The sequence below is a fragment of the Enhydra lutris genome, unplaced genomic scaffold (assembly GCF_002288905.1).
Source record: "Enhydra lutris kenyoni isolate GAN:26980312 unplaced genomic scaffold, ASM228890v2 scaffoldscaffold75, whole genome shotgun sequence".
In the NCBI taxonomy this organism is placed as follows: Eukaryota; Metazoa; Chordata; class Mammalia; order Carnivora; family Mustelidae; genus Enhydra; species Enhydra lutris.
Window position 1 is genome coordinate 5,483,456 of NW_019154159.1, and position 13,476 is coordinate 5,496,931.

The 13,476-nt window shown below is 63.1% G+C and overlaps 2 protein-coding genes across 2 annotated transcripts in view; both read right to left on the bottom strand.

Annotated features, from left to right (window-relative positions):
• Positions 1–672: 672 nt before the first annotated feature.
• Positions 673–1,617, bottom strand: LOC111160424 (protein phosphatase 1 regulatory subunit 27). Its single transcript, XM_022523536.1, has 3 exons — positions 1,334–1,617; positions 1,094–1,244; positions 673–809 (listed from the first exon to the last, which is right to left on the bottom strand). The coding sequence occupies exons 1-3, from the start codon at positions 1,521–1,523 to the stop codon at positions 686–688; spliced, it is 465 nt and encodes a 154-aa protein (XP_022379244.1). The 5' UTR covers positions 1,524–1,617; the 3' UTR covers positions 673–685.
• A 4,277-nt stretch (positions 1,618–5,894) lies between these two features.
• The window catches only part of LOC111160335 (prolyl 4-hydroxylase subunit beta), a 9,522-nt gene continuing 1,940 nt past the window's right edge, over positions 5,895–13,476 (bottom strand). The window contains exons 3-11 of the mRNA XM_022523373.1: positions 12,740–12,873; positions 12,471–12,608; positions 8,682–8,786; positions 8,376–8,501; positions 8,098–8,298; positions 7,814–7,934; positions 7,518–7,699; positions 7,355–7,441; positions 5,895–6,789 (exon numbers count right to left, since the gene is read on the bottom strand). Of these exons, the coding sequence (XP_022379081.1) occupies positions 6,709–6,789; positions 7,355–7,441; positions 7,518–7,699; positions 7,814–7,934; positions 8,098–8,298; positions 8,376–8,501; positions 8,682–8,786; positions 12,471–12,608; positions 12,740–12,873 (1,175 nt within the window). The 3' untranslated portion in view covers positions 5,895–6,708. The remainder of the gene's footprint in view (positions 6,790–7,354; positions 7,442–7,517; positions 7,700–7,813; positions 7,935–8,097; positions 8,299–8,375; positions 8,502–8,681; positions 8,787–12,470; positions 12,609–12,739; positions 12,874–13,476) is intronic.

A 13,476-nucleotide genomic window follows, 5' to 3' on the forward strand; every position in this document is an offset into this window, starting at 1 on the left:
GCCGCCGCCGCCGCCGCCGCCGCCGCCGCCGCCGCCGCCGCCGCCGCCGCCGCCGCCGCCAGCAGGGGCCCGACCGGAAGTGACGTCACCACCTGCGCAGGCGCAGGGAGCGTGAGGGCCACGTGACGGCCGGCGCGCGCAGCAGGCGGGGGCGGGGCCCGAGGCTGGGGAGTTGCTGTGCGGGCGCGCCGGGTATTCCCCGGCCGCGGTGCGGCGGGTTAGGTCGCGCGGGGGCTGCGGGGTGTGAGGCAGGGGGCGGCGTTGTCTGGGGCTGCGGAGCCGCGGGGAGCGCAGCCGAGCGGCTGGGGCGGCGGCGTCCGGGGGGCCCGGGGCTGGCGCGCGGTCAGACAGCTCGGAGCCCGGAGCCCCGAGACTCTGGCCGCCTGCGTTGGCGCCGACGCCCTGACCCACAAGCCGGTGTGGACGGCAGGGCCCGCTGACCGCCGGGAGCGCGGGAGCTGGGGCCCGTTCCCAGTAACCAGGCTACCACCAGGGGCTAGCGAATGACGTTTATTGAAAAAGTAAAAAGAATCCCAATAAAAAATTCACCTGCAGAAAAAGCCAGGCCAGAAAGGGGGGTGCCCAGGTACCGGGGTCCCACCGGCGGGCAGTTCCGAGCACTTGGGGGGTGGGCGCCCGACTTCTCCAGGCAGGGCCCGAGCCCTGGGGGCGGGGCGGGAGGTGCTCAGTCCATCGTGGTCCCCTTGAAGAGCTCCACCAGGTCCTTGAAGTCCGGGTCGATGAGGTCCGACGGCAGGTCTCCGTCGTCGTTGGCAGCGTCTCTGTCTGCCCCCAGCGAGATGAGGTACCTGAGGAGCCAGGGCGGCAGTGGGGAGGTGGCCGAGGGCGCTCTGACCCCACCCCGGGCCGCGGGCTGCCGCTGACACACACCCTTGTAGGGTTTCTGCAGGAGGGGCGCAGAGGAGGGAATCTGACCCTGCGGAAACAACTGTCCAGCCCGCCGGGAAGACAGCAGAAAGGAGGTTCCAGGAGCTCGTGGGGTTCTCAGCTGGACCTGGGCCACCCAGACCACATCCGGGAGGCTCCTTGATGCCAGAGCGGTGGGGACGGAGCCCGCCGCCAGACCCCTCACCTGGCTATGTCCGGGTATCCGTCGCTGCACGCGATGTGCAGAGGCGTCCAGCCGGTCTCGTCCCGCTGGTGGATGTCAGCCCCGTACTTGACCAGCAGCTTCACACACTCCAGGTTCCCGGAGAGCACAGCCTCGTGCAGGGCGGCCAGGCCTGCACAGGGCACGGCCAGGCAGCAGGGGTCAGGGCGGAGCCTTCCCCGATACCGCACAGACCGCGTGCAAGGCCACACAGGCACTCACCTGAGGGGTGGATGGTGTCCAGGGCGACCTTCCGAGCCCGGATGAAGCGCCCCACCTGCTCCAGGTCCCCTTGGCGGATGTGGTCCAAGAACAGGACGTCGTTAGGGAAGCGCACGCTGCGGTCGGCCAGCAGCCGCCTGCGCCGCTGCCGGGGGCTGTACCGGGCATAGCGGCTGGTCCTGCTGGGCATCCTGGGTGCTGTGGCGGGCCCGCCGTGTGGGGACCCTGCTGCTCGGGGAAGGGACGTGTCCGGCCGGGATCACACCGCGCATGCAGTCTCCTCCGCCGCTGCCGCCGCTGCGCTCCTGGGCCGCCCGGCGCCTCCGTCTTATATAGGACCGTGGCGCTATATAAAGCTGCGCAGTCATGCTCCGGCCGGGAGGGGCTGAAACGGAGCAGCGCCGGCGCTGCGCGCGGGATCATGTTCAGTGGTTCATCTTTCAGCCCACCTGTCGCTGTGCCCCGGCCAAAGGGGTCAGATCCTTCCTGGCCACTGCCGTCTGCCCCACAGCTGGGCCCAGAAGGTGCCTTACAGAGGGCAGGAGAAGGCACTAGAAGGACAGGACCCATGGGGAAGGCGGGCGGCTACCAAGGTCATGGAGAGGGCCCAGGTACCTGCCAAAGGCATGGAGGCGCAGAGAAGAGGCCATAGTGTCTGGTGAGGGTGGCTGCGTCCACCTCCCGGAGAACAAGGGGGCTGCCCCCCAGCCAAGGAGGAGGCACAGGGCCCTGACCATGCCAGAGCAGGTCCAGCCCTACCTGTATCCCTCCCTATCACTTGTCACCTCCCCTCAGGCTTGCACCATGCTGCCCTCCTCCTCAGAAACTTCCCAGGTCAGAATCCAAATAAACACCTTGGTTCCCGGCTGCCCAGCCCGTGCTGCCCTGTTTCCCTCCATCCTCATGTCCCCACCCTCCACACTTCCCTGCTTCCAGGCTCCCGCCTCGGTGCCAAGGACACCCGTGCTCCCACTTGAGAGAGCGTGCCATCTGCTCCCCCAGGAGGGGCCATTATACCCCGTGGGGTGTGGGCTCTGCTTGGCCTAGACACCTGTGGGAGTGGAACCAGCGGAATGCTAAGGAGATGCCCATCCAGCTGGGCCAACACGAGCGGTCCTACTGTGGCCACCAGTGTGTGGAGGTGGCCCGGCTTCACTGGAGAGAAGCAGTAGACATGAGCACACTCCCAGGAGCAGGTCTGGGGGCTCAGGGTCAGCCCCCGCAGCACGTGAGGCTGGCTGGCTGCATTTATTAGGGCTGCTGTCACCAAGTGTCAGATTGGGGACTTAAACCTGATTTTCTTGTGGTTCTAAAGGCCAGAAGCCCAAGATCAAGGTGTTGCAGGGTTGGTTCCTTCAGAAGGAGAATCTGTTCCAGGCCCCTCTCCTGGCTTTTGGTGGTGGTCCTTGGTATTCTTCCGGCTCGTAGATGTATCACCGCATCTCTGCCCACGTCGTCTCTTCCCTTCCTGTGCGTGTCCAGATTTCCCCTTTTTGTAAGAATCCCAGTCATTGGATCAGGGTCTTCCTATTCCAGCATGACCTTATCTTGACTGATCACATCTGTGACCCCTGTATTTCCAAATAAGATCACAGTCTGGGGTTCTGGGGTTAGCACTGCCACACTGGAAGATCGGAGGGATGCGGTGCAGCCTGTAACGTGGGCGCGATCCCCCTGGGTGGTCACCCAAATCCTGAATGAGGACAGAGCCCAGATGGACGGGCGCTGGGCACAGGGGTGGAGCAGGCAGCCTGCTTACCAGCAGCCTTGTGTCACCAGGCTGGTTTGGATCCAACCAAACCAACAAATGTGTTTAACACCCTCTAGGTGCAAAGCCTTGGGCCAAATGCTGTGGAGAAGCAGGGCAGTGCCTCGGACAGACTGCCCGCCCCGACAGGTTTCCCCAGCCCTTTCCAGAGCCCCGCCTGCTGCTGCCGGGCCCGATACAGGGCGGGTGCCCAGTGGCCCTGCACTGCAGGCTCAGAGGCTCGTGCCAGCTGATCGTAACTACCTGGTCAGTATACTTCTGGCTGGTTTCCAGGAGAAAGAACTTTCCTTTGATGTGAAGATTGCCTATTCTGGTGCCGTGGAAAGTTGTGTTTGTCCTCCCAGAACCCCGGATACAGCTGCCAAGGGCGCAGCCCTTCCCGACAGTGACCCAGCTTCGGGCTAGAGACAGGCCGGTCCGCGCCAGCCTGTTGGCAACCGCAGGGATGCAGCCCCTGGTCCGTCTGACTGAGGTGGGCTGAGAGCTCGGCAGTTTGCGGCTTTGGTGTTTCCATCTGGATCAGAGAAGGGACAGGTGCCCAAAGCCCCTCCTGCCAGGCACAACAGACCCCCCGAAAGGTATTTAATGTGCTTTTTATTCTAGCGAAGACACGGGACTGTCCTCTAAACCACGGGTGTGACCTGAGGCATCCCCTTTTGGAAACCTTTGGTCAGAAGCCAGGGCTGAGCGTCTGACCAGAGGCTGTTTGCAGAACCTCCCTCTCCCACAGCCATGGAGGAGCCGAACCGGACCGATCCAGCTTGGCCCCTGACGCCCGCGGGCACTTGTGAAGTGACCTGGTTTGTAGGATGTAGGCTTCTGCCTTCTAGAGCCTTACAGCCGACTAAGACATTTATTTTATTTATTTTTTTTAAAGATTTTATTTATTTATTTGACAGAGAGATCACAAGCAGGCAGAGAGGCAGGCAGAGGGAGAGGAGGAAGCAGGCTCCCCGAGAGAGCAGAGAGCCCGATGCGGGGCTCGATCCCAGCACTCCGAGATCATGACCTGAGCCAAAGGCAGCGGCCCAACCCACTGAGCCACCCAGGCGCCCCCAACTAAGATATTTAATTAATCCAAGAAGCTTACTCTGAAAGTCCAAGGAAAAGCGGAGCCTGAGGGCCTGTTAGGAGAACAGGTGCAGGGCTATTGCCGGGTGCCCTCCTGCCGGCAGGCTTTGTGGCTGGAGGACCTCAAGGGGCTGGTAGCCTCTAAGCACCTGCAAAGAGCAGAAGAGAAGCGGGGAGGGGAGACAGAGATTTGGGATGTCCCAGGCTGCTAAGCCAGAGCTGAGCACCCCGCTAACCCGGCGGCCCTGCCAGGTCTTGGACTCTACTGCGCAGCCTCCCGGCCAACCCTGGGCCCTGGAATGTGCCCATCAGCTGCCTCTGCGAAAGGGGAAAGGTATGGGTGACTCACTCCCCTCCCGGGAGCACATGACGCCGCGGCTCTCCGTGCGCAGGACACGGCTTGGCAGATGGGTCGTAGGGTCACCCACCCCTGCCGCTGGGGCCGGGAGCACAGCCTCCCCCAGTGCGCAGCTCTGACTCTCGATGGCCTCGCTCTGTGCTGGCTTCCTCCACTGGAGGCCATGCGTCCCCCTGGGGGAGCAGCTCACATTTTGCGGGCAGGGCTACCGCCCTCCTAGGACCAAGGCGCGACACACATAAACTCTGGAGTGGAAGAGCTAGAAGCTGGCGCCGGCACCGGCCACCCGAGGACCAGGGCCGCCAAGGGGAGGAGTGGCTGAGGGCCTGACTGGTACTGCCTAGGGTGCTAACGCTGGGTCCTCCCAGCACGCTGGCTGGGTACTGCTCTCCTCCCCTGGGCTGGGGTCTGTGCCGGCCTGGAGGCCGGGCTGCCAGCGGCAGGGAGGACACGGGCAGGCACATGGAGTGAGCAGAGAACACCGAGAGGAGCCGACGGCAGCCCACCTTATGGGCGCGTCTGCACCACCGGCGCAGCCCCCACCGGCACGCGGGCATCGGAGCTGGGGGCCAGGGACTGAACGCCTGTGTGCTGCTGGGCTTCTTGGGAACTACGATCCATGCTGTCCTTGACCCAAGGTGGACCGAATGTTCGTGTGCGTTCCCTCCCAGAACATCGGCAGGCAGCCTTTCCGTCCCACCTGCTGCTGTAGACATGCTCAGAGACCAACAGATGCAAAGCCCCGGGTGCGGACGGCTGGGCGACCATCAGAGTCCTGCCAGCTGTTGTGGAACCCCTCTCCTGCTCTCAAGAGGGACCCACAGGCACCCGCACACTTCCCTGGGGTCCCAAGGAGTCACCATCGGGCTCCCACACACTGTCGGCCCCGCACCGCAGCTGGGCCCGCCATCCAGGAAAACCAGTTCTCTCAGCATGAACTCCAAGCGAGCTGAGGTTCTACTGGTCAAATCACATTTTAAAACTGGGTGATCTGCTGTTTGAACACGCGACCCTGACCAGTGTGGCTCAGTGGTGAGCAGAGCAATGCCACCGGGTCTCCCGTGCCCAAGCGCACACCGCTGGTTCCTCGTCAGACCCCCAGCGGCAGGAAGCCTTGGCGCTGGCCGGGCGGGCTACACAAGTGCCTTGTGTCCCAAGGCAGCCGGATGCCCCAGGACAGCACCAGACTCCCACCCCCATCCAAATGCAGCACCTGTGGCCGTGTGTGCTTGGCGAATGACCACCTGGGACACGCCTGTGGCTTCCGTGGATGCCCCACGCTCCGAGAAAGCTGCCCCAATGGGGAGAGGCCTAACCCCGGCCCACTCCCCGCCGCATGGAGAGCTTGTGAAGCAGAGACGAGAGGTAGTAAAATTTCAACTTTATTTGGCCAATGTATTCAATTCCAATATTGTTAGAAACGGCTGAAGAACAGCCCGCACGTGGTTCAGCTCAAGCACCCTTGGCCATTGCCCAGCCTGGAAATGGAGGGTTCTGGTTGTGCCTGCCGCAGGCCTCAGGCGGTGCTGGAAGTCACAGAGCACCGGGGCTGCCCTGGGCTCAGCCAGCATCCACCACCCCCTCCAGTCGTACAAGGCCCCTGTGACGGAGACCTAGAGTCTCCACCTAAGCCAACAACACGAGACCCACGCTCCGTCACGCGGTACCAGCAGGAGGGGAGAGGGACCCGGCCGGCCCCGGCCGGCCCCTCCCACACAGGGGACAGGAGTCTCCAGGTAGGCCCGGCCACAGTGGGACACCCTGATGTCCAAAAATGTCTCAAAATCCCACAAATGGAATTTCTTAAAGTGATAGTATAAACCCTAACAGGAAGGAGACTTCACCTGCATGAGATTCAGAGACATTTTAACAAGCACTTTGGACAGAACATGTACAAAAAAGTACATCACAATTAAAAAAAACAACAGCCCGCCACGGTGAGCTGGCCCAGAGAGAAATTCCTTTCCAAAAACTGAAAAGCACAAGTAAGAGACGGGTCTAAATTTACACGTGTTAGGATAAAGTGTTGCTTCAGAAAAATTCCCTGCATTTCCGGTCGGTGTCCCCTCCTTCCCGTGAGGGTCCTCGGGCTTCCGGAGGCCGCGCCACTGGGCGGCGCTGCCCGTGGGGGGGGGGGGGGGGGGTGGTGTCTGGGGCGCCAGGTCTGCACGCTGCACCTCACAGCTCATCTCGCACGGCTCTCTGATCGTCCTCCTCCTCCAGGTCAGGCTCTTCCGCTTCTTCCAGATCTTCCAGATCCTGGGGTGGAGGAGGGAGGACATGAAGAAACCCACTGGGACAGGCCGGTGGCACAGGTTGGTGGCACAGCCCGGGCCCAGCACCCAGGCCCTGCAGCCCAGCTGGCCACACAGACAGAAGCGAACAACTCTGGTCTCTATAAGGGGACGCGAGGGGGCCTTCTGCCAACAAGAAAGACGGGGAGGGGAGCCCAGGACCCCAGCCTCCAGGGTCTGTGGGGCCAGTGACAGCCCTACGCCAGCTTCAGGGTGTGCTCCCTTGGCAAGCCTGCTGCCCCTTCTGCCCCCACCCTCCACCCAGCAGACGACCCTCTGCTTTGCCTCAGCCGCCCAAGGCCAAAGCTGCTGTTGGGCAGGACACCTCAGCCATCCAGCTGGGGAGGAGCCCGAGTCCCGGCTGGCAGGGGGCGGGCCTTATGGGAGGAGTCTAAGGTGCCCCGAGCAAATACATGCACTCCGAGACTCCCTGAAGGCCACCGCCTGGAGCGCTCTGCAGGGAGAGTGGCTCTGCCTGGCCTGGGGACACACGCATGCCCCTCCAGCGGCTCCCACCGACCCCCACTCACGTCATCGTCCCCAGCCCCGTCCTGGCCACCACTCTCCAAGAACTTCTTAAAACCGTCTAGCGTCCGCTCCCCGTTGTAATCAATGACCTGTGGGGGGGGTGTGGGGTCAGGGAGCTGGGCAGTCCCCCGCCCCCCGCCCCCCCGGCCCAGGCCGGCCGCGCACCGTCCTGTCCGCGCTGGCGGGGAAGAACTTCAGCGTGGGGAAGCTGTGCACTTTCACGGCCTCCACCTCGTTGGCCGTGGAGTCCATCTTGGCGATGACGATGTTTTCGTGGTCCTTGTACGTCTCTCCCAGCTTATCCCAAATGGGAGCCAGCTGTTTGCAGTGGCCACACCACGGGGCATCTGAAAGAGAGCCGTGCCGAGGCACTGGGCCCAGAGCCGCCCGCTGCCTGCCCCCTGCGCGCACGTCCTCGCGGGGCAGACAGGCCCAAGGGGCATTGGAGGGACTTCACTTACAGAATTCCACAAAGACGTTCTTTTTCTCGTCGAAGGCAACTTCTTCAAAGTTCTTCCCAACCAGCACCTTGACAGGCTGCTTGTCCCAGTCTTCGGGCAGCTCCTGGCTCATGAGGTGGGGCTGGAGGACAGGGGGACAGGGTCATGGACGCCCGGAGACCCCACACCGGCCCTCAGAGTCGCAGGAGAGGATCCTGTCTGGAGGGCTGGCTGCTCCGCGCTCCCTAAGCAGGGGAGCCCCGAGGGCCCAGAGGCCGGCACAGGCCAGGACGCGGCTGCCCCACCTTGATCTTGCCCTCCAGGAAGCGATGGCAGAACTCCTCGATCTTCGCCGCCGTCAGCTCGTCGGACTCCGGCTTGTACTTGGTCATCTCCTCCTCCAGGGTGATGAGGCGCACGGCGGGGCACTCCTCCTTCTTGAGGCCGAAGAACTCGAGGATGCGCTGGTTGTCGGCGTGGTCGCTGTCGATGAAGATGAACAGGATCTGGGCGGAAGCGGCGCGGTCAGGTGGGGCCGCAGGGGCTCCCGTCCTCCGCCCGCGGCAGGCGCGCCAGGGCTCACCTTCCCCTTGAAGCGCTGGGCGGCCGTCTTGAAGCTGCTCAGCTTGCTGTCGTAGTCGGGCACGCTCTTGGGCAGGAACAGCAGGATGTGGGTCTTGATTTCGCCTCCGAAGATCTTTGGGGCCGTCTGTGTTGTAAGCAGAGGGCACTGGGTCTGGGCCACGAACTGAGCCGCTAACGAGATTCCCTCGGCGGCTGCGATGCCACCGAGGCAACACTGCGTATCGAGGGGTCCCTGGGGCTGGGACCTCGTGACCCTCCCACGCCACCCCATCCTCAGGGCGCAGGACCCACAGGAGAGCCACACCTGCTCCGTGAACTCGATGACCAGCGGCAGCTGGTTGTGCTTGATGAAGTCCAGCAGCTTCTCTTTGGTGACGTCCCCCTCAAAGTTGTTGCGGCCTTCGTCGAACTGTGGATGCAGAGAGGGCTGGGAGGACCCTGGTGCTCCCAGAGCCTCCCGCGCACCCCCGACGGGCAGCCCCCTTCCAGTCCGGCTTCAAGAGCAACAGGGAGCAGAAGCCACATGCCTCTGTGCACGAAACAAAGCCCGGGGCGAGCTGCGTAGGGCAGCCTCTCTCCAGCCCCAGGCAACGGCAACACCAAGGGGAGGGCGCGGGGCCTTTCACGGCGGCTGCAGTTTCCTGCTCGGCCTCTGAACACACCCTCTCCTGGGCCTGCTGTGCCCTTGGACAGAAGCGGAGATGAGGGACGTCCAGACAGACAGAGGTCAGCCAGGGCTGCCTCCACCAGGCAGACGCCGGTGACTGCCGGAACCCAACACTCTCACCGCCCAGCCGCAGTCAGCGTGGAAAAACCGACTTTCACAGGTCACTACAAGTAGCTTGTTGTTTTAGATGGACGAGGTTTAAGTCGCCTCCTCGCCCCACCTGGGCCTGGAACTCTCAACCCTGAGGTCAAGAGTCACCCGCTCTTCCGACTATGCCAGCCGGGCACCCCTGGGTGGCTCAGTCGGTGAAGCATCTGCCTTCGGCTCGGGTCATGGTCTCAGGGTCCAGTCCCGCTTGGGCCCCCTGCTCAGCGGGGAGCCTGCTTCTCCCTCTGCCTCTTTCTCAAATAAATAAAATCTTTAGGAAAAAAAAAATTCTCAGTTCTAATTTCTTACCCAATAAAAACCAGTAAGTATAACATGCGGCCACTCCAGTTCTCTGGGATCCCCAATAACATGAAGAGTTTGAGGAGTCCCGGGGCCCGAAGGCGGAAGGCCGAGCTGTTCCCCAGAGAGGCCCAACGGGAGCCTAGCGGCAGCTGCGGCTCTGGACGGGGTGCACAGACGGGCTGACGGCTACTGAGCCTGCCCAGGTGAGCCTTCCGTCCTTCCCCCTGAACTGACAGATCAGACCCAGGGACAGAAACTACCATCCTTTCCTTCCCCAGAGGAACTTCTGCAAGAGCAGGCGGCCACTCCCCGCGCCCGCCAACATTCCGCTCGAGCCGGAGCTCCATCCTGACCATGACGGGGCTGCTCAGGTTGACCGGACCAAGGGTTGGGCACTGGGAGCCCCTCTCCCGGGCGAAACTGAAGCCTGCTTGCTCTCCCCCAAACCTGGGATGGAGAAGAGGGAAAGGTGGCGAGGAGCCAGGAGGCTGGGCCCCACCAAGCCTGCGCCCCCAGCAAGCTGCTGAGCCCCCCCAAGCGGCACACGGGCCACGGCGCCCGCCACTTCCCCAGAACCGTCTCCGCCCCACGCTGGGAGCGGTCTGCCCGATTTCACACGAGGCCTGAAGAGCAGAGTTGCCCCACACGCCTGTCTTGAGACATGATCTTTTCAGTAATGGTACCGATCCCACGATGCTCACTGTCTACGTTAGTGAAAAACAATCAGCTCTCACCTAGCTAGGGACAGCAGCAGAGGCCAGCTGCTTCGGGCCCCAGCGACGAACGTCCCCAAAAGGCTCGTCGCTGTAGGCAGTGGAGGAAAAGCCTAGCCCCACAGCTACTCCTAGGCCTCCAGCTTCAAAGAATAAAAAAGAAAAAGCAAACCCCGTGACAAAGACACAGCGTAAGCACCTCTCCAACCAAAGGTCCAACAGGCAGTGACCCATGACCCAAGTCCCCATCCTTCCAGTGAGCGGCTGCTGGCCACTCCTGGGAGCCCACCTGCCCTGTCCTGCTGGGAAGGCACATGGCTCAGCGTGCCCCCAACCCCCCAACAGCCCTGGGCAGAGAGGAAGACCCAGCGCACTTTGAGGAACCGGGCTGATCAGCCCGAAGGAGACGGGCAGCTGCCCGGTAGGAGCTCAGGAGCTGGACCTGAGCCTCCCTCCTCTCGTCTGTGGCGTGGCCCACGGGACAGCAGCTGTGACTCCCGCTGACCCTCGCAGCACCAAGTCCCTGGGCTCTATTGGGCTTCTGCTCAAGGCTGCCCCCAACTGGCATCAGACCCAAGGGGGCCGGCTATGCCCTGTGAGCAAGGACCACAGGAAGCACATGGCGGTCGGTTCACCCACTGAGCTCCTGCACGTGAAGCCTCCGCAGACCCTCACGGACATGTGAGCACCCGCAGGTCCTGCATGAAAACTGGTGCTCTGGGGACGCCTGGGGTGCTCAGATGGGTGGGTGTCTGCCTCCAGCTCAGGTCATGGTCCCGGGGTCCTGGGATCGAGTCCTGCATCAGGCTCCCTGCTCAGCGTGGGAACTGCTTCTCCCTCTCCCTTTGCCTCTCCTTCCCTTCTTTTCCTCTCTCAAACGAATAAATAAAATCTTAAGAAAAAGACAACTGGGGCTCTGGACGTTCAGGGTGGCGCGGGAGCACTGTGTGGATGCAGGAGAGCGTACTGGCCTCGGTGGCATCAGAGAAACTCCTTCCTCCGTCAGCCTCAACCTCAGAATCCAGGACTCCCGCCACCCCGAGGCCCACCCCTCCAATGCCCCAGGGGCTCCCAGGAGCTCCCCTCGTCACACGTGTAACTGGGATCTCCCTGGCACCCGTGCGAGGACTAGTGGCTAATCTAGCAAAGCCGCTCCCTTTGAGAGCGAAGGCAGCGCCTGGAGGTCTCCTGGGCAGGACGGACCACAGAAACAGCGAAACGGCAAGGACAGCAGAAGAAAGCCACCCCAAGCCACCATGTCCCTGGTCGTCCACCTGGGAGACCCCTAGGCCCCCCTGCCAGCGCCTGGCGTAGTGCCGGACGCAGCAGTTGCCACGGAGAACTGACCGTGGCCTGTCTTTGGTCACTTGGCCCAGCGGCCCCACATGCGAGGGGGTGCACACACGGTGGCCCCCACCTGGAGCCTGGCACCACACACTGTCCTGCTCTGTTGGAGCTCTGAACCTGTCTGCTTCCCACAGAGACAAACCAGGACTCAGAGACCCGATCTCCAGCCCCGAGGACATGCCTCCTGCCCCGTCCCCCCTCTCCAGGCGTGTTCTCCCTCTCCACCACCTGCGCCATCGCAACCGCATGGACACACCATGGGCCAAGGCAGGAAAGTGTACTCGGACCTCACGGGGATTCAGCCGGCCCACCTGGCTGTGTGGTGGCTAAAACGAAAATCGAAAGACCCTGTGACCCCATGGTCATGCTGCACATGGGAGCCAGGCCTCGTCCCAGCAACGGCGCAGGCAACTGAAGGGCACGTGGCCCAGGACCGGTGCCAGCCACACCACGGAGGCCGGGCTGGGCCGGCGGTGGGAACACCCGCCCAAGAGCCAACGCTCAGAGTCTCTGTTTCCAGCGAGCAGGACATCACGGAAGCAGGAGTGCCGGTCGCACGGCACTGTCTGCGTAATTATGATCCTGTGCTTGGAACCCGTCACGGCGCGACCTCTGCTGTTCTTCCCGGTCTCTTTTAGAAGAGCCAACCCTGCAGAGCGGCCGTGCTCTCGTTAGACACGGCCCGGCAGCGCCACGTGGGCCACAGCAACCCCACGGCGCAAAGTCTGAAGGCCGCATCCAAGTGGCTCCTCTGGCCGGACGTTACACAACGTTGCACAACTGGCCCTCGGTGAGTCGGGGGCTGGGGCAGGGCAGCACCGCCCGGCCAAGGTCCGCCAGCCCCGGGGCGATAAGGAAAGCAGCCCCCCCCACGGTATCTCAGCACGCGGGGTGGGGCCGAGGGAGGGCCACTCACCTTCTTGAAGAGCACGACCCCGTCCCCGGCCAGCTGGTATCTGGAGAACACGTCACTGTTGGATGTGATCCCAAAAGGTATGTCGTCGACAGCCTCCGCTGCCAGCAGGAACTGCTTGGCAAAGTCCGACTCCACGTCCTACAGAGGAGAAGCTGTAGAGGTGGCCACAGTCCCTGGCACCGCGGGCCCCCATCGGGCCTGGCCCACGGGGAACTGTCCTCCCACACTAGGGGGAAGAAGGCTCTGAGAGGAAGCCCCCAAGCATCTACCTTGAAGAAACCGATGACGGTCACCTCGCTGGACTCCAGCAAGGCCTCTGCGGCCACCGTGTCAGGCAGCGTGGTGGCGGCCGGGCCTGTGCGCTTCTTCAGCCAATTCACGATATCCTCGGCCTCCCGGCCAGCTGCGCCCAAACACAAGCGGTTCCGCTGAGAGCTGGGCCTGCCCTGCCCGAGCCAGAGCAGCCTATCCCCCTGCCACGGGACAGCCGCCTCGTCCTCACACCCGTGTGAGTCCTACCGCCCACAAGACTCTTCTGTGCGCGGGAGAAGCTGCGACGGAATCGCAGGGAAAAGCAGTGGCTGCCTCTGGCCACAGTTGCAGTTCCTTTTCCTCCCCTGGTCCCTCTGCATTTTCGGAATCTCCCCGACACTGACAATCACTGAGCGCGCCCCCCCTCACTCTACGGGTCATCTTAACTAAAGCTGCGGTGGAACTTTAAAGAAAGAAAGAAAGTAAGAAGGCTGCTCGGGAAGTCTGCTGAACACCAACTTTCCCTATGACAACGGGCAGAGCTCCAGCTGGCCTTGGGCATCCCGGCCACTCCGGTGTCGCTGTCCGCGGGGTGGCCGACCGCACGTGCCTGCTGGACCGGCAGGGCAGGGCGATGGTGCATCTGCGTGCCACCCAGGGCCGACAAGATGGACAGCTAGAAGCCCACGCCCTCTGAGCCCGAGGCCACTCGCTCCCCCCCCCCCCCCCCCCCCCCCCCCCCCACCAAACCGCC

Bases quoted from the DNA above. Each gene is read 5' to 3' on its own strand.
- LOC111160424 (XM_022523536.1), bottom strand. From the start codon at position 1,523: ATGCCCAGCAGGACCAGCCGCTATGCCCGGTACAGCCCCCGGCAGCGG. The intron at 1,245-1,333 runs GTGAGTGCCTGT...TGCCCTGTGCAG, and splicing joins GGACACCATCCACCCCTCAG to GCCTGGCCGCCCTGCACGAG. The intron at 810-1,093 runs GTGAGGGGTCTG...CTGGCTCCTCAG, and splicing joins GGATACCCGGACATAGCCAG to GTACCTCATCTCGCTGGGGG.